The 26,107-nt window shown below is 39.0% G+C and overlaps 1 protein-coding gene across 1 annotated transcript; it reads right to left on the bottom strand.

Moving 5' to 3' along the window:
- Positions 1-5,157: 5,157 nt before the first annotated feature.
- LOC102314268 (stromelysin-3) lies at positions 5,158-25,599 on the bottom strand. The gene is made up of 8 exons (XM_005929013.3): positions 24,971-25,599; positions 15,079-15,344; positions 13,315-13,458; positions 9,031-9,164; positions 8,730-8,944; positions 8,405-8,609; positions 7,522-7,782; positions 5,158-7,416 (listed from the first exon to the last, which is right to left on the bottom strand). Exons 1-8 carry the CDS (start codon positions 25,073-25,075, stop codon positions 7,289-7,291), a joined length of 1,458 nt encoding a protein of 485 aa, XP_005929075.1. The 5' UTR covers positions 25,076-25,599; the 3' UTR covers positions 5,158-7,288.
- Positions 25,600-26,107: the final 508 nt, after the last annotated feature.

Below are 26,107 nucleotides of genomic sequence, written 5' to 3'. Positions count from 1 at the left end.
TTTTTATAATCGAATTATTCGAAATATTCAATGAATCATTGCGGCCAGTGCAAACAAAAATCACCATCCCTCTGAGTGCTGAATTCACACAAATAAATCCAAATTTTCATTTAAATTGTGGGCTGAGATGCATTGCAGCAGTATGTGTGCGCCTATCTCTTTTCCCTTTTCTATCTCTTTCTCTCAGCTATCTCTGTAAATGAGTGCATATATGGCTGGAACTAACCACTGTTTTTGCACCTGTTCTCTAACCTGCAATCAGTGATAGTACCTAAGCCCAGTCTTCTACACCACCTGTTCCTAGATTTTTGATCTACAACAGTGGGATTGCTGCTCAGGCAATTTATGATTCAGCAATTTAATTTACTTGCTTGTTTGTTTTCTTTTAATGGCCAGATGAGCAGTGCTTACCTCTCATTCTTCGTTGTGAACCCTGTTTGGTGTGCCAGCTAGAAGTCCATCCCGAATGTCTGCCTAATCTACTCTGTCACACACTCTTCAGAAATATTTTGAATTTTCTCTAAACCATACAGGTTCAAATATATACACATGTCTCCCACTAATCCCCTTCTTCCGGCTTCTCCCTTTAGGGGTCGCCACAACATGTCATTTGCCTCCATTTCAGTGTGTTCCACACACACATTTCAACCTATTTAGAGTTATTTATCCATCTAACAGTGTCTCAGAGGCTGTCTGTGATTTTGAGTATGGATATATAAGTATGGGAAGCGCAAATATTTATAGTTTGGAAAAAATGATGTAATTCCACCTCAGGTCATATGTGCGTAAGCTGCTATTTATAACTCTTGACCTTTCTCCCTCGTTCTCACACATACACGCAGTAAAGGTAACAGTCCCAGACCCTGACAATGACTAACAGGAGGGACAAGGTGTGTCAGATTTTCAAAATAAAACTTTCTTATTGGAAGATTAGTATGCTTTAAAAATGTGAAATGTTCAAAATAAAAGCCCTCAGTTACAAAAAACGTATCTCTGTGTGATTTTTTTTAATACAAGATAAGTATGTTTTTAAAATAATGTAATTTTGCAGCCCTAAGTCACAGCATTGGATGAAGTTTGAGCAGCAGCAACTATCCCTAACTATTATGCAACAAATTACATAGTCTTGTGAGCATGGTTCCACACTCTGCGAGTGGAACATATCTTTGTTTGGTTAATAATTTTGATGCATACTTAACAATATTCCAACCTGACAGGTTTTTCTAAGTAATTGTTTTTCGCCAAAACCTTGTCCTGATTCAGAAAGTAACATCCAACTGCAGCAACTTTCTTCATATAATGAAATTCCTGAAGCTAGAATAGTGGTTCCATTTCAATTGTCTTCACATGTGCTCCCCAGACATAGCATTTTAATTTAAATTACCACTGTTATCTAGGTGATACAATTGTATAACTATATTTGCATATTCCCTCAGATTGATATCTTTCTATGTGTTTGATCCCTGTCAGAAGACAGAAGTTGCAGGTAAAGAGCAAATGTCTAGCTAAACAAATTAAGACACATGTAGCAGATCTGAGTTGTCAAGATCTGCTGCAGCAGATGGTGAGAAGTGGAGAGTGAGAACACAAATGCAGACAATGGAAGCAGGGAGTAGCTTTAACAAAAGACAAGCTGCTTATTCAGGCTGATTGACAAACACAAAATAAGAAATCCAACTAAACACTTGGGACATAGAGACACAGGTAGGTTAACAGACGCTCCAACAAAGGAAGACAGAAAAATACGCAAGGGAGAATGAGACAAGGGAAACAAAACTGGACATCATGCACATGAGACAAGGATTAACAAAATAAAACAGGAGGTTTCACAAACTTGACACTAGGATGGGGATAAGCAAACAGGAACACACGAGAGGCTGAGGAGACAAGGATGAAACACAAAGAGAGGAACATAGGAAAAGGTAAGGGAGACGAAACACAGAGTCAGACAGGGACACAGAAGGAGATCCATAACATAGAGACAAAATACTAAGGACATGATAGAAAGGGAAATGCTAAACAACCTAAAATAAACCATAATCCCTCGAGATAAAACATAATCAAAGCCAGAAACAAAGAAAACTAAACTAGGAAATATAATCAAGATCAAAACAACAATAAACAAACACAGAACAGAACTATGACAGTTTAGACTTGGGCCTAAAAATATATTCATCTGTGTTATAAAAACATCTTGCACAGACCTGCTAAGCCTAAAGGCAAGGGGTTTTTTAAGCTAAAAATGAGAACAGCACATTTATCAATCTACTTACATGAGATTTATGGGAGGTGAAAAAATGGCTGGATTTCATTTGTCTCTTTAGTCATTAATCATAATATGCATTAAAATGCTCAAGGCAAGATGTAAATATATGATATAGAAATTACTGTGATGCAATTTTTCCTTCTACTTTTTTTTTTTTTTTTTTTGGCTGCTGCCTTTAAGGGTCACCACAGCGGCTCATCTGCCTCAAAATCACCGTGTCTCTATAATCCTCCCTTTTCACATCAGCCCTCTGCATGTCCTCCTTCACTACATCTATGAATCTTCTCTGTGATTTTCCTATTTTACTCCTTCATGCCTGCTAACAGTATATCCATTGTCCCTGCTCGGGATGCCCAAACCACCCCAGCCTTGCCTCTCTGACCTTGTCTCCTAAATGCTGAGCTGCGATGTACTCAGTTCTATTCTGTCAGTTCTCATCAGTCACCATCAAAATCTTAGCATTTTCAACTTTGCAACCTCCAGTTCTGCTTCCTGGTCACTGCCATCGTCCAAACCATATGCCATAACAGGTCTTACTATCATCTTGGAAATCTTTCGCTCTTGCTGCTATCCTCCTGTCAAACCCCTCTCCACCCACTCCACACTGTCGCCATGCTCCTCTTCCTCTCTCTTATGCACTCTCTGTTGCTTTGGAGATTTGACCATGGATATTTAAATGTTTCCACTTTCAGAAATTCTATTCCTTGTACACTTTTGTGCTGCTTTTTGAAGGTGAGATGTTGTATTAGAGTAGTTTGCTTTTATGGTGTAAAATTTGATATGTCCCTGCGCGGGATGCCGTGGTGTCCACATCTATGTAGTCAGAGGAGACATGCTGCACATGACTGATTATGCCTCGCAGGTATAATATTATATAGCACTAGATAGTGTAGAGGGAAGACTCAAACACGCAGCTAAGAGGCCAAATAGACGGCATAAGACCGCACAACCATCTCTGTGTTCTGGGTTTAACTCATGACTGTGTCAGCTTATAAAGCATCTGCCTCCTTATGCTTTTGTTAGTTGTTATATATGTAGCCATTCTGTGGTTGCACCATGTATGTTTAAGAATAGTGCTAAAGGGATGTGTTAAATGTAGCAAGAATTGTCCATAAATGGTCCATAAATGTTGGGAATGAGATCAGGTTTCTTGATATGAATCAAAGCAGCAGGCTAAAGACAACTTACCACAATGCTGTTCACTGAACAGTATCGACGTGTTTCTTTCAGTTCACTCAGCACCTCCATACAAACTTTTTTTCTATTATAAAGCTTGAATTCAAAAACAGGAAAATTAGTTTGTTTTTGTGTAAATACAGAACTGGTTTATTCACATGAAATACCCCTGAATATAATGGTAAACAGAGTTTATATAAAAGGCACATTTGCAATGATTAAAATTACAGCTAACTGTCCATGCTATGATGGACCGCTGTTTTTTGCAAGCACACCAGTGTATTTTACAAATCATTGCAATCCTCAGTGTCCTGCACTGTTTATTACAAAAAATAGCAAACAGTACTGAATACAAACTAAAATATGTAATGTCCATAAAAAATATGCATTACTGTAAGTGAACCACAGTTTATATCACAGAGACTTTTTGTTTTGTTTACGTTTGTTTATGTTTTTAAAAATTTCACTCAGTGGTTTTCTGAGGAATCAGCAGACAACCTTAACACTGAAAAGAGCAGATGTGAGGCATGTGTCTGTCTTGTCTACAGAACCTTAAGTAGCACCTTAAAAATTTAAGATTCACCACAAAGCTTCATTTATTCTGGATACTATTTAGTTTAGTTATAAAAAAAATAAAATGGATAAACTGGATTTGCAACACAGGCTGTCAGTGCCACACAATGCAAAAGCAAACCAATCGTTTCTCACATCAGGCCAGTGCCAGAACAACAGTTTACCTCTGCTCAAGCTGAATAAAAGGCTAGAAATTGCTTTTGTGAGCAATTACATTATTATAGTAATGCATCATTTCCTGGCTGGTCCTGATTTTTCTTTTAAAGAAATGACTTGCAGATCATTTTCCGAGGGGCTAAATGGCCCGTGGATGAGGTCAAAGGAGAGTGAAGCAGTAAAACCACTAACCCAGTTTCACAGGGCCAGCCACACACATGTATGTACAAAGCCAATTCCAAAAGGTAAGTACATTGTGTTAAATCTAAATAAAACAGAAAGTAATGATTTATACATCTTACAAACCCATATTTTTATTTGCAATACAATATAGGACATATCAGCCCTTTAAACTCAGAAAATGTACCTCTGTAAGAAGGTTGGCTCATTTTGAGTTTGATGCCAAAAACATGTCTCAAAAGGGTGGGACAGGCAACAAAACGCTGGAAAAGTAAGTGGTTTTTTAAAAAAAATAGCTGGGTTAATTGGCAACAGGTTACAAACATGACTGAGTGTAAAAGAAGCTTCTTGGAGCTGCAAGTAAACATGGTCAGAGGTTCGTCTATCTACAAAAAAAAAAGTCTTCAAGTTGTGGAACAATTTCAGAATAGATATTGTCAGTGAAAAACTTTGAATATCTCATCATTTTCAGTAAGTTAATTATCTGTTGTGCGAAGAAGGAATCATATGTGAACGTGACCCTAATGTACCAAAGCTAAGATAAAATGGACTGAGGTAAAGTGAAAAAATTCAGAACACTTTGAAATACGTTTTTGGAAACATGAACATACGTCATGTCCTCTGAACTAAAGAGGAAGGAGGAATATCAAGCTTTTTATCAGCACTCAGTTGAAAGCCTGCATATCTGATGGTCTAGATATGTATCAGTGCCTATGAAATTGGCATCTTGCACAGCTGGAAATGCTTTATCAATCCTGAAAGACATATCAAGGTTTTAGAGTAACGTGTGCTCCACCAAGATTACGTGTTTTTCAGGGAAGGCCTTGCATGCTTCAGTAAGAAAATGCTGAACCACATACAGTACCTGTTTCAGCAGCATCGTGGTAGAAGAGTGTAGATGTTGAACTGACATGCCTGCAGTCCAGGCTTTTCACCAACTGAGAACATTGGGAGCATCATGAAGTATATGGCAAAGAAGACCCAGGACTGCTGAGCAGCTATAATCCTCCATGAGACAAGAACGGGACCACGTTCCGCTCTCCTCAGCTCCCACACATTTACAGAATGTAGTGAAAAGAGGAAGGGACACTACAAAGATGTAATTATGCCCCTAAGTTTTCTGAGATGTGTTGCTCCCATTAAAAATACCTATTTCTTAAAATGGTACATTTTCTCAGTTTAACCATGTTTTGTATCTTCTACTTTGAATAATTTCTGGGTTTATTTGCAAATCATAATTCTCTGTTTTTATTTACATTTTTCACAGTGTCCACAGTTCTGTAAAGCTGGATTTGTACATGTTTATATATACAATGACAACACACATTTGGGGACAGCTGAGGGGGAATTTAGTTAAAGCAATTTTTCTCAGAACTAAACTGTGGTTGAAGTTACTACTTAGGAAAACCTTTACATTTTTATTCATTTTTTATTCTACTCAGAGAAAAATTTCTTTTTAAAAAAAACATATCACAACTTGTAGCGGCCAGTCCTCTGTACAATCCATGCAGCATTTGGTGAGATACTTGAACCTGCCATCTGTAGAGCTATTCTATTAGCACAGCTATAACCACTTCTTATAACCACTTTTCCAATTAGTAGATTACCTGCTCTACCTCCCGAGATGTAGCCATCCCTAAACATACATGGTCAGATATACACATATATACCACATGACCAGAATACAGTGAATCTGACCTGGGACTCTTTGCTGCATGTCTTCCACCCTCTCTCTCTTTGCTTTCCTATCTGTCTCCACTGTTGCTATCAAATGGCAAAAATATGGCTCTGCAAGCAGAGGAGTTGCTCCCTGCTGAACATCACATCCACACTGACTTCCCTCTTCAAACCAGGAAGCTACATCTATCATTTTTAGATGCAATCTGTGGTTGTAAGCCAACAAACAATATAGTCGGTGGCTCCAGTAGGTGTGTATGGTTAATGAACAGCTAACACAACAGGAGAATACTCTTAAATATTTTTAAAGCGTGTAAATAACTCGGAATCCTTGAAAGTGAGTTTGAAGATTTCAATCAAATCAAAACTACACATTTTTTGTTGTTGTTGTTGTTTGTTTGTTTCTACCACTGACGCAACTCATCAATAATGCCAGACTAATGTAAGAAAGTGTTTGCCTTAATCCCTTAATTACAACTATTCAAACACTCAAAAGAACAGTTTATGAGTGTGTGGGTTTTGAATACTCGGTGCATGAGTACTATGAGTTATCATTTTAAGCAGTTCCAGAAAGTTAATTCTGTTTATCTGGATGTAGAATTTTCAGTGGGAGCTTTGTTCATCTTCCAAGTGACTTCTTTTATCATTGATCAATAGCCATGATACCATTTACAAAGACGGGCCTGGGAAACAGAAGAACATGACATCAAGAAGGCCCTGAGTAAATGTGGTTATCTCAGCTGGACATTTGTCAAAGCTGGGAAGGTGCTTAAAGAAAGCTCCAGCCGATCCAGGAGAGAAGACAGACAACTGCTGCCTAAGCAAAAACCCTTAGTGAACCCTTATGTGTCACGAGTATCGGAACAGCTGAGATGCATTTTCCCAAAACATCATGCCAATTTGCATGATAATGACCAACTGACCTCACAGCCCATTGTTAGCCACTGGTGCCAGTTTTAGTCATTATGCAAACGTACTGTTTATAAGGTTGGGGAAGCCTGCAGTCAGCTGAGATGGGGGGATATAAGCTTGGATCTGAAGTTTTTATTGAACTGACACTAACAATTTTAACTAGCTTTCTCCAGATTGTATTCTGACACTGACAGAAACATTTCTGGCTCTGCAAAAGGCAAATACAGACACTTCCTTTAGAGTCAAATTCATGAAATCTATCAGATTGAATATAGCCAAAACATCTTGAGTGTTTTGTATGGGAAATTTAACAGAAAAATTGATCTGTAAAAGTAATGCAGATGTAACTTATTTGGACAGAGAGGCAGAGCAGCCAAAGAAATCCATGCCGATGCTCCGGGGATAGCCTTCCAGTACCTTCAGTGCCACAGGGTCAAACTTCCAGTAGTGCATTCCACTCAGGAAATTGGCATAGCCTGTCAAAGGGCAAAAGAATGCAACAGTGAACTCCAGATGTACATGTTAAAACTTTCTCTAGACCTACAAGTCACTAAGTCAGAGGCAGAGATTACACTCCTCACCATATCTGTCCAAGAAGGCTCCATCGATGTGGCTGGGCATTCCCCTCCACTCGTAAATGCTGCGAGGGTGTAAGTCATTAATTCGATTATCCTGAATATTGAAGGACCAGTAGTAACTCGACTTGAAGAAGTAGACTTTCTCAGTATGGTCCTCTTCCCACTTCAAAGCTGCTTCAATGTCTGTTACAGGAAGACCCAGCCGTCTCACTGAATCTGGCCCTGTTATCTTCCTTTCAGCATCAAAAACCCAGTAGCTGTCACCTGATAAGTAATAATTAAAATTAATTAATTAATTACAATTAATAAGTCACCAGGATGTTGTTTCTAGAAATCATCCCAGCTGAATACATGTAAAGCACATCCTTGTGAAAAAGTACAGCCATGTAACAACAACATTCAAGGCTACATATTTCTACCATAAACTCGTGTGTCACTGTGGTGAAGATTATTATTTTATTTAACCTTTTTCCTCATGTTCCCACGGTTCCCCAGATTTACCTCATTTCCTCTCTTCACTTTCTCATCACTGATTGGCTCCTGAGTTTCTTTCTCCCTTAACTGAACTCACCAGACACACATTTTATAAAGACTTCACTCCCTTTCACTCACTATTTTAACTTCCACGTGGCAGTTAAGAATTTTACAGTCCATGTGTATCTTCCTTTAAGGTAAACTACATTTGCAAAGTCATTGATAGCTGTTTTCTTTACATTCTGACTGCCTAACAACTTTAACTTTCAGCTTCCTAATTAGCAATCCCTACATATCATTAAAGTTATCAAATCACTTTTGCTTGACTAGTTTTGAGGAACAAAGGATATTTTGTGGAAAATACTTGTTTAATGTGTCCCCCAGAAAAAAACTGTCTAGTTCGCGTCTGTACCTTGGAAGAACCAGATGTTGCCAGACTTGTCTTCAAACGCAGCATCAATGTGTTCTGGAATTCCTTTCCAGTGGCGTGATGATAAAGCTGGATAGCCAGCTTGTAGCTGCCCATCACGTATTCGCCAAATATATTGAGACTTAAAGAAGAAGAGCTCTCCCCTGATCATGGATACAGCATCAAAGTTTGTTTTGCAAGCATTTGGCTGGAACACAGCAACAAACTTAGTCTGAATATTTTTGTCTATGAACTATCATGCAAAGCAGCAAAATACAGAATGGCTTATATTTTTCTAAGTAAATACATGTATTTTCAAGGGCCTCACCAGTTCAGTCTCAATCTCATTGGTCTCTGTCATCACAGGTGGCGCATGCCGAGGGGATCCGTACAGATACTGAATGCCCCTTTTGTCATCCTCACTCAGCTGCAGAGGGTAAGCGTCACTATAGAATGGGCACATCACAGCATCGGGCTCAAGGGAGTGCTGCAGGCCCAAAACGTGGCCAAACTCATGAGCTGCCACTTGGAGGAGGTCTGTGCCTAAAAAAGCAAACAGAGGAGGGCAGTCAAACTGAGAGTAGTTATTTTTGGTTCCAATCAGCTCAAAGCTTTTCAAATGTACTTACCAGCATTATTGCCCACTGTCCAGTGCTCATCATAGTCAAAGTGGACTTCTCCCTCTCTCTGTGTCTGGGGGAAATAGGCGTGAGCAAGGATTCCTCCTGGACCATCGAATGGTAAGTTGTCCCCATGCCAGTACCTACACAATTACTTCTTTTAGAGGACGAGGTAAACCTACCACATATCATTCTTTTGATGCTCTTTCTCTATGCTAAGCATGTTGCAAATTGAGTACAGTGTAACTCTTAATTCTGAGTATTAGTTCTAAATAATACACATCATTCAGTGACCCTTATACACATCTAATTGGCAGTGTTGTGCAGATACATAAATCAACAATCTTCCTCTGTGTGTGTGTGTGTGTGTGTGTGCGTGCGTGCATTCTACTATACTTGTGAGAACCAACAGTCACTTGTGAGGACACACTCACCGGTCCTCACCAGTTTGAAGGCCTTTTTGAGGCTCAAAATGTGGTTTTAGTGTCAGGGTTACAATCAGGTTGTGGTTAGGTTTAGGGTCAGGGTTAGGCATTCATTTTTAATGGTTAGGGTTCACCCAACTGCTGAACGGCAGTGCTCATCCACAAAAATATTTTGAAGCACAACATTTAATGCATTGCCACTCCCTGAAAAGGTTCATTTTGTTGTCATATGGTAATAATGAGAACTGCTTGTGTCCTAAATTAGTTTGCTTTTAGTGATATTGGTAAATGCTAAATGGACTGGTTTCAGTTATTGAGTCATCATGTTCAGGACTCTGAAACAGATTCTGCGAGGCATGAAGACATGTGTAAGAACAAAATTAAATATTTATTTTACTTTCACAATAAGACATGACTGGTATAATTAAATATGCCAAAAAGTGAGGGGAATGTCTGCTTGTAGAATTATACTTGGATTGCATTATTTAGCTAGAAGAAATGATACAATGGTCAAACGACTTTTTATGTGGACTTGTTGACTAGTTGAAATTTCAGTGGACCAACGTTTCTGTAAGAAAACTATGTAGGACATGCTTTGACATTAAAGTATGTCAATAAGCTACATATTAGGCACATGATGCAATTCTACGCTGCACCCAGTAAACTAGTGGCTAGCCTATTTTAATGTGTACAAAGTATGTTATACAAAAAATGGTCGCGTGATAGATTTTAACTGAGTACATAATATTAAACACAATATAGCAGTAGTTCTAAAAATGACTCATGAAAGTAACATGTACACAAGTTAGAACTTGAATTGCTGACAAAGTGAAGTGTGGCAGGACGCTGAAAAAGAAGAGAGCTGTTATGACATTGTAAGTATCATGAATCTGATGCCAAATGACTCTTCTGATTTGATACAATATGTAGCCAGAGGCATGCTATTAAAAATCCCACCAAACAAGTCCTATGTTGCATTTGTTCCATAATCCTCTCTCAGTCTTGGCTGGGAGACATCTGGTTTAGTGTTTCCTGGTTTACTATGACAGCAGGAGTCATGCCTAAGATTTGTGCCTGGGTCTTTAAAAAAAAGTTGATTCTGTTCATCTGGGCGTAGCGTTTTCGGTTGGAGAAATGTTTCATCCCTCATCCAAGTGACATCTAGTCTCAGCTGACTGCAGGTTTCCCCAACCTTTTAAACTGTACATTTAAATAATGACTGAAACCAGCACCACTGGCAAACACTGGGCTATGATCCAGAAACTGACCTCACAGCCCATTGTTCGCCATTGGTGCTAGTGCCAGAGAGTAAAAGGTCTTTTATGTTTGAACTGATAAAGAGTGCTATAACAGACCTTATCCATATTTGCTAATAGTAAATCATCTTTATTCCTAACTAAAGATATAATCCAAATATAAGTTTGATTAATGAAAACTATTCTAATGTCCAGATTGTGTCTGCACAGCCATGATCCAGGTTTGACCTTGGCAGCTTAGAGTCTGTGTGTGTCTGGAAAATGCTTAAGATTTATGTGTGTCTGGAAAAACGTGAAAGATAAGAAATGTGCCGCCAACCCATAATAATACATGATTCTGAATAAGATAAAGTAAGAGAAATGTAATTGAAGAGAAATACCATAACTTAAATAAGGCATGAAATGAAGCATATTCATGTGTGACTGAACATTCATATGTGCTGGAATTATTGACAAATTAAGTACTGCATAGAAAAGAAAAATAATGAAGTGATTTTTAAAGTTGCTTTAAATAATATATCTGGAAAAGTCAGATAGAGAGAGGGGTGAGGTGAAAAAGTGATACAGGGTTCTTCCCTTTGTCTTCTGCATGATGAGCAGTTCAGAAGATCGGACCTAAGATGTTGAAGATTCCAGCAGAGAACCCAGAGGGATCGACTGCTGGACTGTGAACCTGCAAACTGTTTTTGTATTTATTTTGGCTTTTTCTCTGCTCCTTTTTACCATGTTAGAATATTAATTCAAAAGGATTTGGATTTAACTTGTTTCCCGTTGATGTGTCTCCTAATGGGTCATACCTACATGGAAGAGATAAGGGCATCAGTGCTCAAGGCACGCTCATTCCCCCTAACCTCCTCCCTCACAAGGATTAAAACAAGGTCAGCATTAGCTCAGAGTTGGTTAATTAGAAAAGTATAATTCTGCCAATTTCAATATTATTTCGTGATTGTTATTAATTGATGCTTTGCTCTTGATAAATTGCTTTAATAAAATGTCCTGCAATTAAAATCTAAATTATAGACATTCCCATTTCAACCCTTTGTGAACGTGATGGCATCAGCCACACATGGGTAAATCAGTCCATTTGTTCACTTTATTAGTTTGTTTTGCAGTTTTCTTCATTGATATAATTCATTAATCATTTTATTTAAACCTAACACTGATATTATGAGGCGCGCACATAGTGGCATTGTGGGGTTTTTCTAAAAATGTTTTGTTATATTAATTATGTTTCTTTCTTTGAGTTACCTGGGTTTGGGCGATGGCTGTTTCCTGTCTGGGCAAAAGGTGTGGTTGAGGACTCTGGGAACAAAATGCCTGCTCAGCAGGACCAACCATGGGCTTACCAGGAGCAGGGGTGTTTTAGGTTTACTTGGGTTATTCTGTGCTTAGTTAATATTAGTGTGTATTTTTGTTTTCCCCCCTACTGTGTGTAAATGGTTTGGCCAAACCATTATAAAAGCTACCCTCTTTATAATTAGGCCAGTTTGTGAGTTAAACAAACAAAGTGAGACACAACTTAAGTTTCTGGAAATTACTTTTTGTAGATTTATATTCAGTTGACCTCTTTTATGGGCCTGCTAATTATGTTTTTGAATTTTGTCATTTTTGAAATTTTTGAGGGATAAAATAAAGAAAACGCTCTTGCTAAGCCTCTGCCTGAACATGTCAGCATTTGTTTAGGAAGTATGATTTTTAAAAATCTTAAGGCAAATGAACTTTTGGTAAAAACATAGGTTACTTAGTTTCTTGCTTTTTGTTGAATTGTACCAGCTAGCTTCTTACCTTGCAGTTGCTCTGGAGGTGTGCCTGTGTCTACTGTCTGCTTAGACTAGCATGTGTGCTCACCGCTCCACACCACAGCTACATCTGGGCAGGCCAGAGTTTAAGTGATTTGATATCTAAATAGTGATGCACTAGTTTTGTTGTTTATCGCAATTCTGAAACTGCTTAATGCTGATTACGATTTGGGGGTTTTAAAGGGCTAGAACATGAAGAAAAGTGCAAACACATCATGTGTGATTACTGTACACATTGTTAATGGTCAAGATTTCATCTATACAAATATTTAAATCTGAATACTTGGAGCTGCTTCATTCGACACGCTTAAGATGGCTTATCTAGAATTTGGCCAAGAAACAACAAATCACAGAGTTCCTTTATCACAGCTTTATTTCTGCTGTATCTCGTCTTCCATCTTCACATTATTGACAGTATATATCAAAAAAATCTGAAGCTGAGCTTGAACAGGTTAATCGTACCTAATCACACAAGCCATTACATCAGGGAAAAGTTAGAAAAGTTGAAGTTGAGGTTCATGAAATGCCCTAGTCAAAGCTCAGATTTGAAACTCACTGAAAATTTGCAAGTGGATTTGAAATAGGTAAAGCATGCAAGAAAGCATTTAGTATCTTGCAACTGGGGGGATCTGCGATGGTTTCGAGGATTGCTCTGTATTTATTTTTCATTCCTGTCAATATTTTTGTTGAATAAGTGAGTGACAAAGCAAACTGTCCTCGGGTTTTTGTCTTAGGTAAATCAATGTCTCAGTTTAGCTGAATTTTTATTCTTAAAGGCCAGTGTCGTGTTGCTCACTGGTGGACATTTCTCACCTGTTGAAATCAATGATGATGTCAGCATTCTCACTGGTTACTTCACTGAACCTGAGAGGAGTGACAGCACCCCACACACCAAACGCCTCCTGGAAAACACTCCGCACTTTGTCCTCACTCATCTGCCAGGGAAAACGTATGATCCTGGTTGGCACAAACACATTAATATCATGTTTTATCAAGCTTTAACATAAATTTAATATATATGTTCATGTGGTATGCTAGACTTCTTAAACTCTTGGAAAGAAACTGGTCCAAATCCATGTGGATCAATAGTATTAATCAGCATCGCTGCCTTTGGCTCGTCTCTGTCTATTTTTGATTTGCATATGATTGCTGGTGTTCTGTCCCTGGTAGGCCTAAGTGGATTCCCTTTGGAGTCTGTTGGGTTTTTATTTATTTATTTATTTATTTTTTATTGTGGTGTCCAAAGTGGTTAAAGCAGTGGTCTTGGGAATACATTCAAGGCCATTTTGGTTGCTTTTTCCAGGCTTATGAGTTTCAGTGCTTAACTAGCACCTGAAGACTAGGGAGGAGCTTCTTTTGATTCTGGTTAGGCAGTGAGAAGGATCGGCTGTGGTGAATTCTGTTGCTAAGCTTCTGCTTTTGGTCCTTCTGTGTCAGTTTTGTGTATTTGGGCAATAGAGTAGAGCTTTGTTTCTGTTAGCAATACCAATTAAAGGCATGCATGTTTTTCTGGGGAATAACTTGGTAGTTAGTCCACCACCCTCAACTGTGATGACTTGTACGTCAAGTTCAAGTTCCTTTTATTAGTACCCTTGTTCTTTATTTTGCAATTATGAAGTGGTACCCTGTTCAAACACAGGCACTAGTAAATCTGTACAAGCACCACACTTCTTTAAGACTACAAAGAGCTGTCATAAATAGGTAAATTCAGGTTTAAACAAAAAATTGAATAGCTTAAGAAACTGTATCTTATATAAAAAGACCTACCTTCTCTTCAGTTGTCTTCTTTTACCAGTCCCTACATTAAGAGTCCCTACTCTCACCTCCACACTCCATTCCTGCCTTTCTTTCTCTTGTGCTGCCTCCTAACATGCCTTCTTCCTTTCCTCTATGTTTGTCTTTGGCCACCAGCACCTTGTTGGCCACCAGCACTTGGGAGTGATATTAAGAGTGAACTGGTTTGTGGCCCATTTTTCAAACAGTAAATTTGAAAATTCATCAATAAAATACATTTCTTAGCAATAAAAAATATTATTCTGATTAAAGAGCTTGTGATTATTCGTGGATAAACCATTATAGGTGCTTTGTCTTTGATGTAAATATATAAAAATTGTGTGTGTTTCTGTTCTTTGTCTTGTGTACTGTTTGTTGTATATGTGTCTTTCTTGCTGCTGTTACACCCAAATTTCACCTTGTGGAACAATTATAGGATTATTCTATTCTGTTCTATAGAAACATAACAAGTTATTATGGTAATTGCCAATACTGTACATTTAGGGCAGCTATGGCATAAACCTCATACTGGTTGGTGATGTAATAAATTTGCTAAGCTTAACGTTCCAGTGCTTCCACCATTTATAAGATAGCTGCCAGTTCTTTTGACAAATGAAAACTAAAAACAAAGTCTTAATGTGAAACTAAACAAACATATTTGTTTCATTAGATCCCCATACTAAACTAAAACCATCAGCTTTGCGTTCCACTCCTGCAAATTATGGTCATGTAGGCAGCCATGTAACTCATCAGCAAAACAAACAAACAAGTCACTGTATTTAGAGACTTTTTAGTGTTTCTTACTTGTAAGTTAAGTCTGTCTTCTCCCATCGCCTGCCATAGAGCGCAAATCGCTTCCTGCGCTGCTGTCTACTCAGGGTGTCCCTTCTCTTTTTCACATTGTTGTATGTCATGCTGAGCTGCGTTAAGGTAGGATAATCTGGGACTCCACAGCGAGGACGATTCCACAAATCTGTGTCATTTGGGGACTTGAAATCGTACTCTTCATTAAGTGTGTCCTGTTCATGACTTGGCCTCTTCTTCAAACCGGCATGACTGTTGCTCCATCTCTGGGAGAAAGAAAACAGAGTCAGAGTACTTTTTAGTTTTAATAGATACATAAAGATGTAATGTTGGCTATATACCATTTCTGCCACCTTTCTACTGGTAAATTCCAGATTATCCTTGGCTTTTGACTTCATACACACTTCTTTGAAAGTAAATCATCACAAAATACTGATGCTGATGACATAACGTTCATAACATTCACACCCTCCTGGAGAGTTCAAAGTACCTTCTTTATACAAAATGCCTCATTTTGTGATGGGTGCATTCACCCATTATACAAGCACGTCTTTCTAAGTGCTTCCTGTCTAACATTCACACATATTCATACTCCAGTAGATGCATCAGAGTGCAATTTGGAGTTAGTGTCTCAATGCATGCTCAAACATCCAGGTAAGTAAATCCCAAAAGGTTGATTGATCAACAACCACTGATCAAAGCCATAGACCATTGATCACTGATCAAAGACTATTGATAAATGGCTATGAGTACCATTCACAGAGAGTTGAGGAATGGCTGCAAATACAGCATTTTAAGATGGAAAAAATCAAATCTCATGATGTACCACAATTCACGGATCGCATTAACTCGGTGGACCAACAGATCAAATTCACCAGGGGAGATATGAAAAGTGGCAGGTTAGCCTTCTTAGACTGTGAGATTTCCATCAGTAATGAGGGACAGTTAAAAGTTCATGTGTACCGGAAACCTACGCATACGAATCAGTATTTATGGTCTAACTCTCATCCACTGGAGCACAAACTGGGTGTCCTCAGGACGCTACAACACAAAGCGAACACCATCCCCAGACACAGCGGCCAGGGAAGCAGAAGAACATCACATCCAGAAGGCCCTGAGTAAATGTGGTTATCCCAGCTGGGCATTTGTCAAAACTGGTAAGGCATCTAAAGAAAGCTCCAGCTGATCCAGGAGAGAAGGACAACTGCTGCCTAAGTGAAAACCCTTAGTGATCCTTTATGTGTCAGGAGTATCGGAACAGTTGTTACAGTTGAACAGTCTAAACACCGGGTCTCTGTGGCTTTTAAACCTCAAAACATGCTGCACCAAAAATTGGTCCACCCCTAGGATCGAGTCCCCTGACACAAACAGAGTAACATAGTGTGCGCTGTTAAGTGCCAGGAGGATTGCCATGATTTTTACATCAGTAAACCAAACAACCTCTGGCGAAGCTGATGGCACAACACAGAAGAGCTAACTCGTCAAGCCAGGACTCCGCAGTCTATTTACACCTACAGGCCTGTGGACACTCTTTCAATGATGAGGATGTACACATCCTGGACAGGGAGGAACGCTGGTTTGAGCGCAGAGTCAAGGAGGCCATTTACGTGAAAAGGGAAATACCATCTCTGAATCAAGGAGGGGGCCTAAGGGTCCATCTTTCACCATCTTAGGCTACGTCCACACTAATGCATTTTCGTTTGAAAACGCATCGTTTTCTCTCCGTTTTGGCCTCCCGTCTACACTGAGACAGCGTTTTCCCCGAAGAAAAACCCAGCGTTTTGAAAACGCTCTTGAAAACAAATACATTTGAATACATTTGAAGACGGTGCTTTCGCGTCGCAGTGTGGACAGCGAAAACGGAGACTTTCGAAAACGCTGATGCATTTTAGTCATGTGACCAATTAAACAAAGATAGCTGAGGACATTATACAGCAGTTGTTTTGTTTGCTCTCAATTTTGACAGCACTATTAAAGATTAATATCAGTTTGTACATGTTTCAGATAGCTTTTCTTGAAATTCTTTAATTCTCACTTTGTACTTTTGTGTTACTTGCAGCAACAACTCCACCTCATTGTTAGTCCATTTAAAAAACTCGGTGCTTTTCCTCAACATTTTGCTGCGACATTTCAAAGAGCCGGAAAGTAAATAAACGGCAGACAGAAATGAGGCAGGTCGAATCTTCCTGCGCTTCAAGCATGCGCAGTACTGCAACGTAAACGTTTTCGGCCATTTCAATGTGGATGCACAACTCTGTGAAAATGACTGAAAACGCTAGTGTGGACACGGAGCGTTTTGAGACGAAAACGCCTTTTTCAAATCTATTCGGGCTAGTGTGGACATAGCCTTAAAATGCTGTGATTGCAGCCAATTCCCCAACTCTCTGTGAATGGTACTCATAGCCATTGAGCCATTGATCAGTGATCAATGGTCTTTAGCTTTGATCAGTGGTTGTTGATCAATAGTCATGACAATTTGCATATTAATGATCAAGGAACTGACCTCACAGGCCATTGTTCCTTCAGTGGGCTGGTTTCAGTCAACATGCAAATGTATTGTTTATAAGGTTGGGGAAACCTGCAGTCAGTTCAGACTGAAGAAGTCATTTGGATGAGTGACGTAACGTTTCTCAAACTGAAAACGTCACGTCCAGAATCAACCTTTTGGAATTTGTAGTTAGTATTTTTCTCAAGGATATTTGGAATGCAGACTGGAGCAGCCAGAGATCAAACCATCAGTCTTACGAGATGAACCTCCTGAGCTCCAGCCACCAAGGGCATCAGTGTATGAGCTTCAGCTCAGTTATCCATATGATGTTTGAAGTGTCATAAGTTGCTGCGCTGGGCGTCTGTCACACTCCTTCATTACATGCTGACGTCAGCTGCTGGCTCACTTGTGTTGGTTTTTGTTGTCTGATGTGAGGGATGTAAGTTGGCCCAGGCCAGCCTATGATTGTTGGTACAGTTCAGTTTCAGAGTTGCTGAGTGGCCTGTTTTTCACTGAGAAGACAGTTAGCTGTGCTAATATGCTGCCATGTGTAGTTTACGCTGATGTGACAAGGAAAGAAATCTGTCAGCAAGACTCTGGACATAAAATGTAATAAATAAATGTGTAAAATTGCGAATAAGGCAGAAAATTGCTATTATTAATGAAAGGATGAAAGTCAATTCAGTTTTTCACGTGAAGTGTACTTTTGGTCTACTTTTGCTGCTGGTTCAGTAAATTTTGATCGGAGTGATGAAACCTGCAGTTTGAAATTCTGTGAGGTGTTTGCTTTCAGCACCAAAGGTATGTCCATGTATATCAGGTGAACGGTGGGAATCCACGCATTGTGTTTACATCTTGCGCTTACTTGCTTTTTAATCATTTGCCGTTTCAGCTGTTTAGTGGTTGTTGAAATTACTTTGTGAGCTTTTAGCTGAGATTCTGATGTTTCTGTGGATACCACACATGTCTATATTTAAAAACACATCTTACAGTACATCCCATTAAACCAGATGTTTAATGGGATGTACTGTACGCCTCCAGTACCGGGAGCATTGGGGTTCAACAGGTTAATTGTTTATTGCTTAATTACGTTGTGTGGCATGAATGGCCATAAGGGAGGTTTTTGTCAGTAGGAAAAGCTGCAAAACTTATGAAAATACAGTTAAAAGTCCAACATTTCAGCTTGTGCTTGTTTGCGGTGAGCAACAGATCAAACAAGTCAAGAATTATACATTTCTTCAAGCACTGTAAAACTCATTTAGACGATCAGACACCCAATATCACTGAAATGCAGCCAGATGCTGCTCGTTTTACGTTTTCACTTGTTTTTTCACTTCTTCTGACATGCTTGCATTTAAATCCGGCTCCTCGTCTCCCTGTGTAGGCCATGTCCCTCAACTGTGAAAGGGTGGAGTGCTCACTCCGGATCAGGGATGAGTGCCTGCCTCAAGTGGAGGAATTTGTGTATTTCAGGGTCTTCTTCACAAGCAAGGTGAGAAGAGAGTGGGAGATTGGCAGGTGGATTATATCAATTGCAGATACTGAGAGAAGCTGTTACTATACCAGTCAATCTGTCCCCGCGCTCACCTATAGTCGTGAGCTGTGGGTAGTGACTGAAAGAATGAAACTGCAGATGCAAGCTGCATAAATGAGCCTTCTCTGAAGTTTGGCTGGCCTCTCTCTTAGTGACAGGGTGAGGACTTAAGTCAGAGAGCTACTGTTTCTCCACATAACAAGGAGCCAGTTGAAGTGGTTCGCGGATCTGACAAGGACGCCTCCTGGGTGAGGTGTTCCAGGATGTAATAGGATGCATTGGAGAGAAATACGTCTTAGCTGACTTGGGAATGGCTCAGTGCTACCCCGGAAGAGCTGGAGGACGTGGCTGGGGATGGGGAGGTATGGACTTCTCTGCTTAAGTTAGAAAATGGATGGAAAGATAGACTCACATACTTTCCCTGTCAATTCTGAAGCTACATTGATCTACATTGCTTTTTGGTACTCTAGCAGAGTCCAAGTATAAAAGTATGAATCTTGAATTGAACAGCAGTTCAGCTTTGTTCAGCAGTGCTGAACCACCGCCACTGCTTTAGACCTTTACTTTACAAAAGACCTTGTTGTTTTTGGTTTTTGAGGCTCACTCACAGCAAGCAAAGCTGTTAATCATCAACATCAAATGTCAGGTCTTAATCCGTTTACTATACATTCAAAAACTTTGCAGCTTTAATTGTGCTATTTGATTTTAAACTTATAAAGGCCATTCAATAACATAGAGACCATTTAATTCCACCTTACACTGGGTGGAGAGCACTTACTAACATGACGGAGGTTGACTGAACTTAATTCTTAAACTGACCCTTTGTCTTATAAATCAGAATGTCCCTATTTGCTTTGCACAACAAATAGCATTTGTGTTTGTCTTTGCTAACAGATTAATGGCTGCTAGGGCTTTCCTGCTATAGGTTCATACATCATAACTTTAATCTGACAGGCAATTTTTTACAGTAGTTCAATCCACTGAAACTGTGGGAAGTGGAACAACAGTTGAAGACTGCAATCATGTCTTCCATTACTAATATACTAAAATGTAACTGAAGATAAGGATTCACTACCCCTATTTGGAATTCAGTCATTTTTACCTCATGCCTTATTCGCACATCAGTCTATCGTTGTATAGTGTTGTTGGCCACAGTTTTGTTTTTTTCCCAAAAGATGCCCTTTGACGAGAAAGCCTATTTTGTTCCATTCAATACCCAAGAAATTTCAGTTTTCACAAATTTCAGCAAATTAGAAAAATGCTTAGCTATGTGTCTACTAATAAAACCTCTGTAATTTTGTGAAAAACTGAAAAGTTTCTATTTTCTATTTTCTACTATAGAAATTTCAGTTTTTTTACAACTACAAAAAACAAACAAACGGGACCATCTTAACAATGAGCAACCAAAACTTTTTCTGAAATTTTACACATTTATTTCTTACATTTTAAGTCCAAAGAGTCATGGTCACAGTTTCTTTCCTTGACACAGCAGCTTTTTCTTCATCGTGTAGAAAAAAAGTTAAATATGTAACTTCTTTATACTGACAAAAAGGGGATTTTCACTGGTCCAGCCTGCTTAAAATGCTTTAAACTCTTAAAATGAGTTTGGCACCCCAGGCTTAACAGTTTGAACAATGCTGAAGCCAGAGCCATGCGGAGCTAGCAGATCGTTCAATTTAGGATGAGTTGAGTGACAAAACTATAGTTTGTTCTGTAAGTATGTTGGCAATGAGTACAGGTTTGCTTAAAAGGCATAACACAGAGTCACAAGCCACTAAAAGAAAGAATTGTGTATGCTTGGGAATCCTGCCGATGGGGCCAACATGTCCGCACAGGATAGTGTGATTCCTGCTTCCCAAATCAGTGTGCCTGAGATACAAGCCATGTGTACTGCTGGGCCCATCTGCAGAAAGGAGCATCATAGTTTTATCTAATAGGTGGTTACACTGAGGACTCTTTGTTGATGATGTTCAAACATGCAACTACACGTATATGTACAAGTATGAACCTGCACACAGAAAAAATGTGCACGCACACAGATGAAAATGTGTTCATCAAAGCTACAAAAAGCTGCATCACACACAGTGAGCAGATGTCTGGAAATTCCCTCTTCAGTCATGACATCAGGTCACCTGCACTATAATACCGGGGGTGTTTTATGGGAGGTTGTTAAGGGTGGTAATCTAAACATTAGCGAGAATTATCATTTTTACAGTGACAGAAAAAACAAGCAGGACTTGATTCAACTCCCTTTTAAACACATGCTGTGAGATATCCCACAGATATCCCTTGGCAGATAAAAAGTAGCCAAACTTTAGATAAATGATGCACATAGTGGGAGCAATTTCTCCAGGGTAAATATTTAACTACAAAAAGTCCTGAATATCAGCAGGCTGTAAGTGTTTTGCACACAGAGAGCTGACTGTGCTAAGTGTGGGGAATGTTTGCAGGATGAAGGGTATTAGCATGAATAGAGATGAGAGGCTGCTTCTCCAAGGTAAACATCTATCAGTAAACCTTCAGTCAACAAGCCCCATCATACTCCAGATAACATCAGCTTTTCCATAGGAACCTTTGAAAACATTGCAGTTTCTGTGTGTTGTGGTTTCCAATATGAATGGTTAGTTTTCTCTGTCCTTTGTGTTTTTGAAGGTTTTCCCCTCTTCTGTTCTTTCTGTGTGCCTGCGTCTGCCTTTCTCTCAAATCCTTCTTAGGTTACTTCCTGTATTATTTTAAAACTATTTTGATTATTACATATTTCTGTCTGATTGACCTGATTGTTGCCCTATTACCCCTCTCTCCCCGGTGTCTATTTAGTGCATGTCTTTTCCCTCATTTTTTGATGCACTTCCCTCACATGCCTCCATCGTGCTTGTTTCTCCTGTGTGATCCGTGCTTTTTTGGATAGTTTTTTTTTTTTATTGGACTTTCCTGGCTCACTACACAGGGCCTGTCATTAAACCAGTCATTTGTTGTTTTTATTTCCCCCCCATGTACTTGCAAATCTCTGTTGTCTGTATATTGGATGATCTTGTAAAATAGACCTTAACAAACTTCAGCAGATTTTAACCTTTTGTCCTCATCCCACACTGTTTTAGGTCACTCTTTTGGCCATGTGTGGACAGGGGAAAACTCAGACGTTTGGAAACAATCGAGCAGGCATACAGTTTGCTTTTTGATTAGATTTTATCGGTCCCAAACTCCTTTGTTCAGGGTGGAAATTTATGAGCGTATCACGCAGACCCTGCCGATTTCCTTTGATAAAAGTCCCCATCCATAATTGAGGATGTAGGGCAGAGTGATTTCATTTGAAAACAGTTTCCAGATAAAAGTGCATAAGTGTGATTATAGAAACAGTGTCTCCAGCAGTGAAAGTATTTGGGTCTGTGATTGGCTCAATACCAAAATAAAACTACTTCTCTATGTCTTGCATTCAGAATACCATTATAATATATTATCCAGATGATATATTATCATGAGTAGCAAAAATACTAGAAGTGTCTAAAATGAGAGGTACTGTAATACAATGAGCAACTTTTTTCAGTTCTTGAAGTTAGACTTAGTTTTAGCTACTTTATAAGCTCCATCCAGTGTATACCCAGCTCAGCAAAAGCTTTTCTTATTTTTTCCAAGAGTCCAAATTGATGTGTTCAAATGTCTTGTTTTGACTAACCAAAATAGTGCACCTCTCTCACCAAGGAAACAATTAACAAGTCCATTTTTAACAGTCAACAAATCAAATCATTTCGGTTCTGGTCGAGGTTACTTGAAAATCTCAAATAAATCTAGAGTACAGAGTAATGGAGGGAAAAATAAATTTAATTCATAAGTTTAAAGCTAAATTTACATTTACAACTATGTTTTCTTGTTTTCTTTTGTCCTTTCAGCTTCTAACATTCTAACATCTTCTGAACTTTTTGGTGAAAGACCTCTAAAACATGTCAAGAGGCCCAAACAAGACATGGCTTCAAAGGCCACAAGCCAAACAGCACGATTATCCCACCTAAACTGCCTCTTAAAATATGTGAGTGAAAACAACGTGATAGTACAGCCAACTTAAGATTATGCAGTGCATAAAATGGACAACAATATTGCTTGTTTTTATAGATGCACACTCTGGTCTGACGCGTCTGAACAAGCTAAGTTTCTGCAGTTAAAAACACAGACATTTCCTGTGTGTTGCGTTTTACATCATTGTTAGAGGAGTATGAACCACAGAGCTGTCTTTGTCGTCTCCAGGTTTTCATATTGTGAAAAAGTACATGTTTGAAGGTTTCAGATGACCTATTCTGCTCAACTTTTACCTCATTTTTATTCTCAGACATCATATACCGGTATACAAGGCATTTGTGTAGCTATTCTGTCTCAAACTTTTATTCTTTTATTTCACTTTAATCAGTTTTCTTCTGATTAGATGTTCCTCATAAACAGAAGATTTGAACATAATGTGGAGAGTTTGTCTTTCTGTCTAAACCTGAAGACATGTTCTTCAGTGTTGAAGCAGCTAAACACTTACTAACAGCAATGATTGCTGATGGTTGGTTGCTATTTTAATGTGGCTTTTTAACAATTGTGTCAGTCTCCAAAAATACTTGCACTTAACTGTAACTGTATACATTTGAATGAAGACCTTTTTTCGTTAACCAGACTCAAACACATGTAAACTAATGTGTTTACATGATCATAACAAAGAATATTAGAGCATAAGATGTTACGTTGGATAGTCAGGGAACTACACAAAAACTGCAATTATAAGTATCACTAAAGTGGATTTTGGTATATTAATCTACTTTCATAAACTGTGACTAAAAAAAAAACATCTTTAAAAAAAACTTTTCATTATTTTTAAAGTTGAGCTTTTGCCTTGACTGTTATGAGCAACAGCACCTTTTCTGGTTAACAGGGTTTGTATAAAATGCTAGTATTTGACTTAATGGTTCTGCTGCTTAACCTGCAGATAAACAGATTAATTCATCATTGACAGTCCAGAAGGAAGCCTCCCACACAAAAGAATGCCAGGGACTGATTGTTTGTTAGTAACATGAATCTGTCACAAGCAGCAGGTCTGCTTCAGCTATTATGATTAGTCACTGGACTCAAGGAATGAATGCCAGACAGCTGCACAGGGTCCTTTTTGCCAGGGTTCCTGTGTGTGGACACTTAAAGCTTACAAACAAGTCTTGGTGGTGTTACTCTGCTGCACACTGCCTGTTTACCTCGTGTTTCTGTCTTTAAGTAGTTATCTGCGGTTTTTCCCCTGAGTCAGCAAATAAGTAGCGTTTGCACCGGAGTTACCAGGTGCATGCCTCTGCCTGCATAATCTGACTCTCACTCACCGGAAAGCAGCTCTGGCACCCTCCAGGGTACAGTACACAGTAACAACAATAAAACTTCTTTTTTTTTTCTTTTTCTTTTTTTTAATCCTTCACAAACAGGACCAGCCGTGTTATTCCAAAACAGAAACACCACACTGGTAATCTGAAGATGCTATAACTATGAAAATCATAGTTCCCTGAGTCAGTTGTGACAGAAACTCATGATAGTTCACATCTCACAAATCTCAGCTGTTCAACCATCAACAGCTTTCAGTGAGAACATTGATGTCTTTAAGGGCAGCGCATGCAGAAACGTTAAGGTATGCAGAACAACAAAGGAACTTACAGCAGCATCCCTAAAATGAGTGGATGCGACGACACATGCAGCACAGTTTTGAACACACACACACATTAGAAATATCAGGTAACTTTAACATGTTTAATTCATTTATTCATGTCAACTTCTGTATTACTGGATGTTTGTTCACCATTGCATATGTGAACACTTTCCCGTTCATAAGGATCTCTGAAAAGTGCATTTACGCTTTGACTCACCTGCAGCTGCTTGGCGGTCCTGTGGTCGTGTACCGGCAGAGAACAGACGCAGAGGAAAAGGTACAAAGGCAGGATGCTGCCGTAAAACACGGCACCTCGCAGCATCTTTTCAACGCTGTGACGGCGACCATGCAACAGAGCGGACGCAGGAACTGCGTGGATGGAGTGAATGAATGTCGGCCCCGGTGTCTTTGTCCTACTCAGGTAACAGGTTTACTACACACGTGATTTAACCCCTTACACTCCCAGCGGTGCAACTCATGGGTTTCGCAAACTGCTGTAGTCTGTAAATCAAAGCGAGTATAAGGACCACTGGGAGGTCTTTTGGATTCTTTTTTTCCGGAATTCTAAGAAAAAAAATCTGCATTTGGGTTTGTTTGTTTTCTGAATTCTGGAAGAAAAACAAAATCCAAAAAACGCTCACATTTGTTCCTCTCTCCGGTCGCCCCAGTCCTCTTCCGTAGCACTCGGACTGTAGATTCAGAAAGAAGGGAAACCTGTGCGTCAGAAATGTCGAATCCTTCGTTCTTTTGGATTTTCTCTGGAAAAATGTGCAATTTCTCCCGCTTTTGGTGGAAATCATTTATGTAAAGACATTCTTTATTACTCTCAGATATTTTTTCAGCTTCTTCCTTAATGCTTTTCAGACACAACACGCATATGGTTATGATTTACTTGTCTGCCTTCTTTTGGTCCAGAGGAGGACGTAACTGTTCGGTCTTTTCTCTGTTAGTAGGAGCAAATGTGCGTGTGTCACACCAGCAATGCATTCCCTTAAAATTATGAACCATTGGTCTATAATAGCTCAGATGTTTGCACATGTTCAAAACTTTATTCCTTTCTGCAAAAAGTTTAACGAATAAATGTGCGTTCCAAATATGTTTCAAATGCATGTTCTCCCAAATCTGAGCAGTAAAACTAACAAACGGAAATCAGTGACATGAACCATTTCTCTTGTTTGCAAGTATATATCTCGCTACGATTTTTTTCATCGCGGAAAAAATGTCTTTTGAGGATTTATGGATTCATTTTATTATTGTAAAACAAATATCCAGGATCTCAATTTAATAATCATTTAAATCCTTCAGATTTGAATATTTACTTAAAGAGGGTGCACCTTAAATTCTTAAATCTTAC

The sequence above is a fragment of the Haplochromis burtoni genome, unplaced genomic scaffold (assembly GCF_018398535.1).
Source record: "Haplochromis burtoni strain Fernald_Lab_line unplaced genomic scaffold, NCSU_Asbu1 Contig_113, whole genome shotgun sequence".
In the NCBI taxonomy this organism is placed as follows: domain Eukaryota; kingdom Metazoa; phylum Chordata; class Actinopteri; order Cichliformes; family Cichlidae; genus Haplochromis; species Haplochromis burtoni.
Note: the sequence above shows the minus strand (reverse complement) of the source record. Positions and strands in the feature narration are given on the sequence as shown.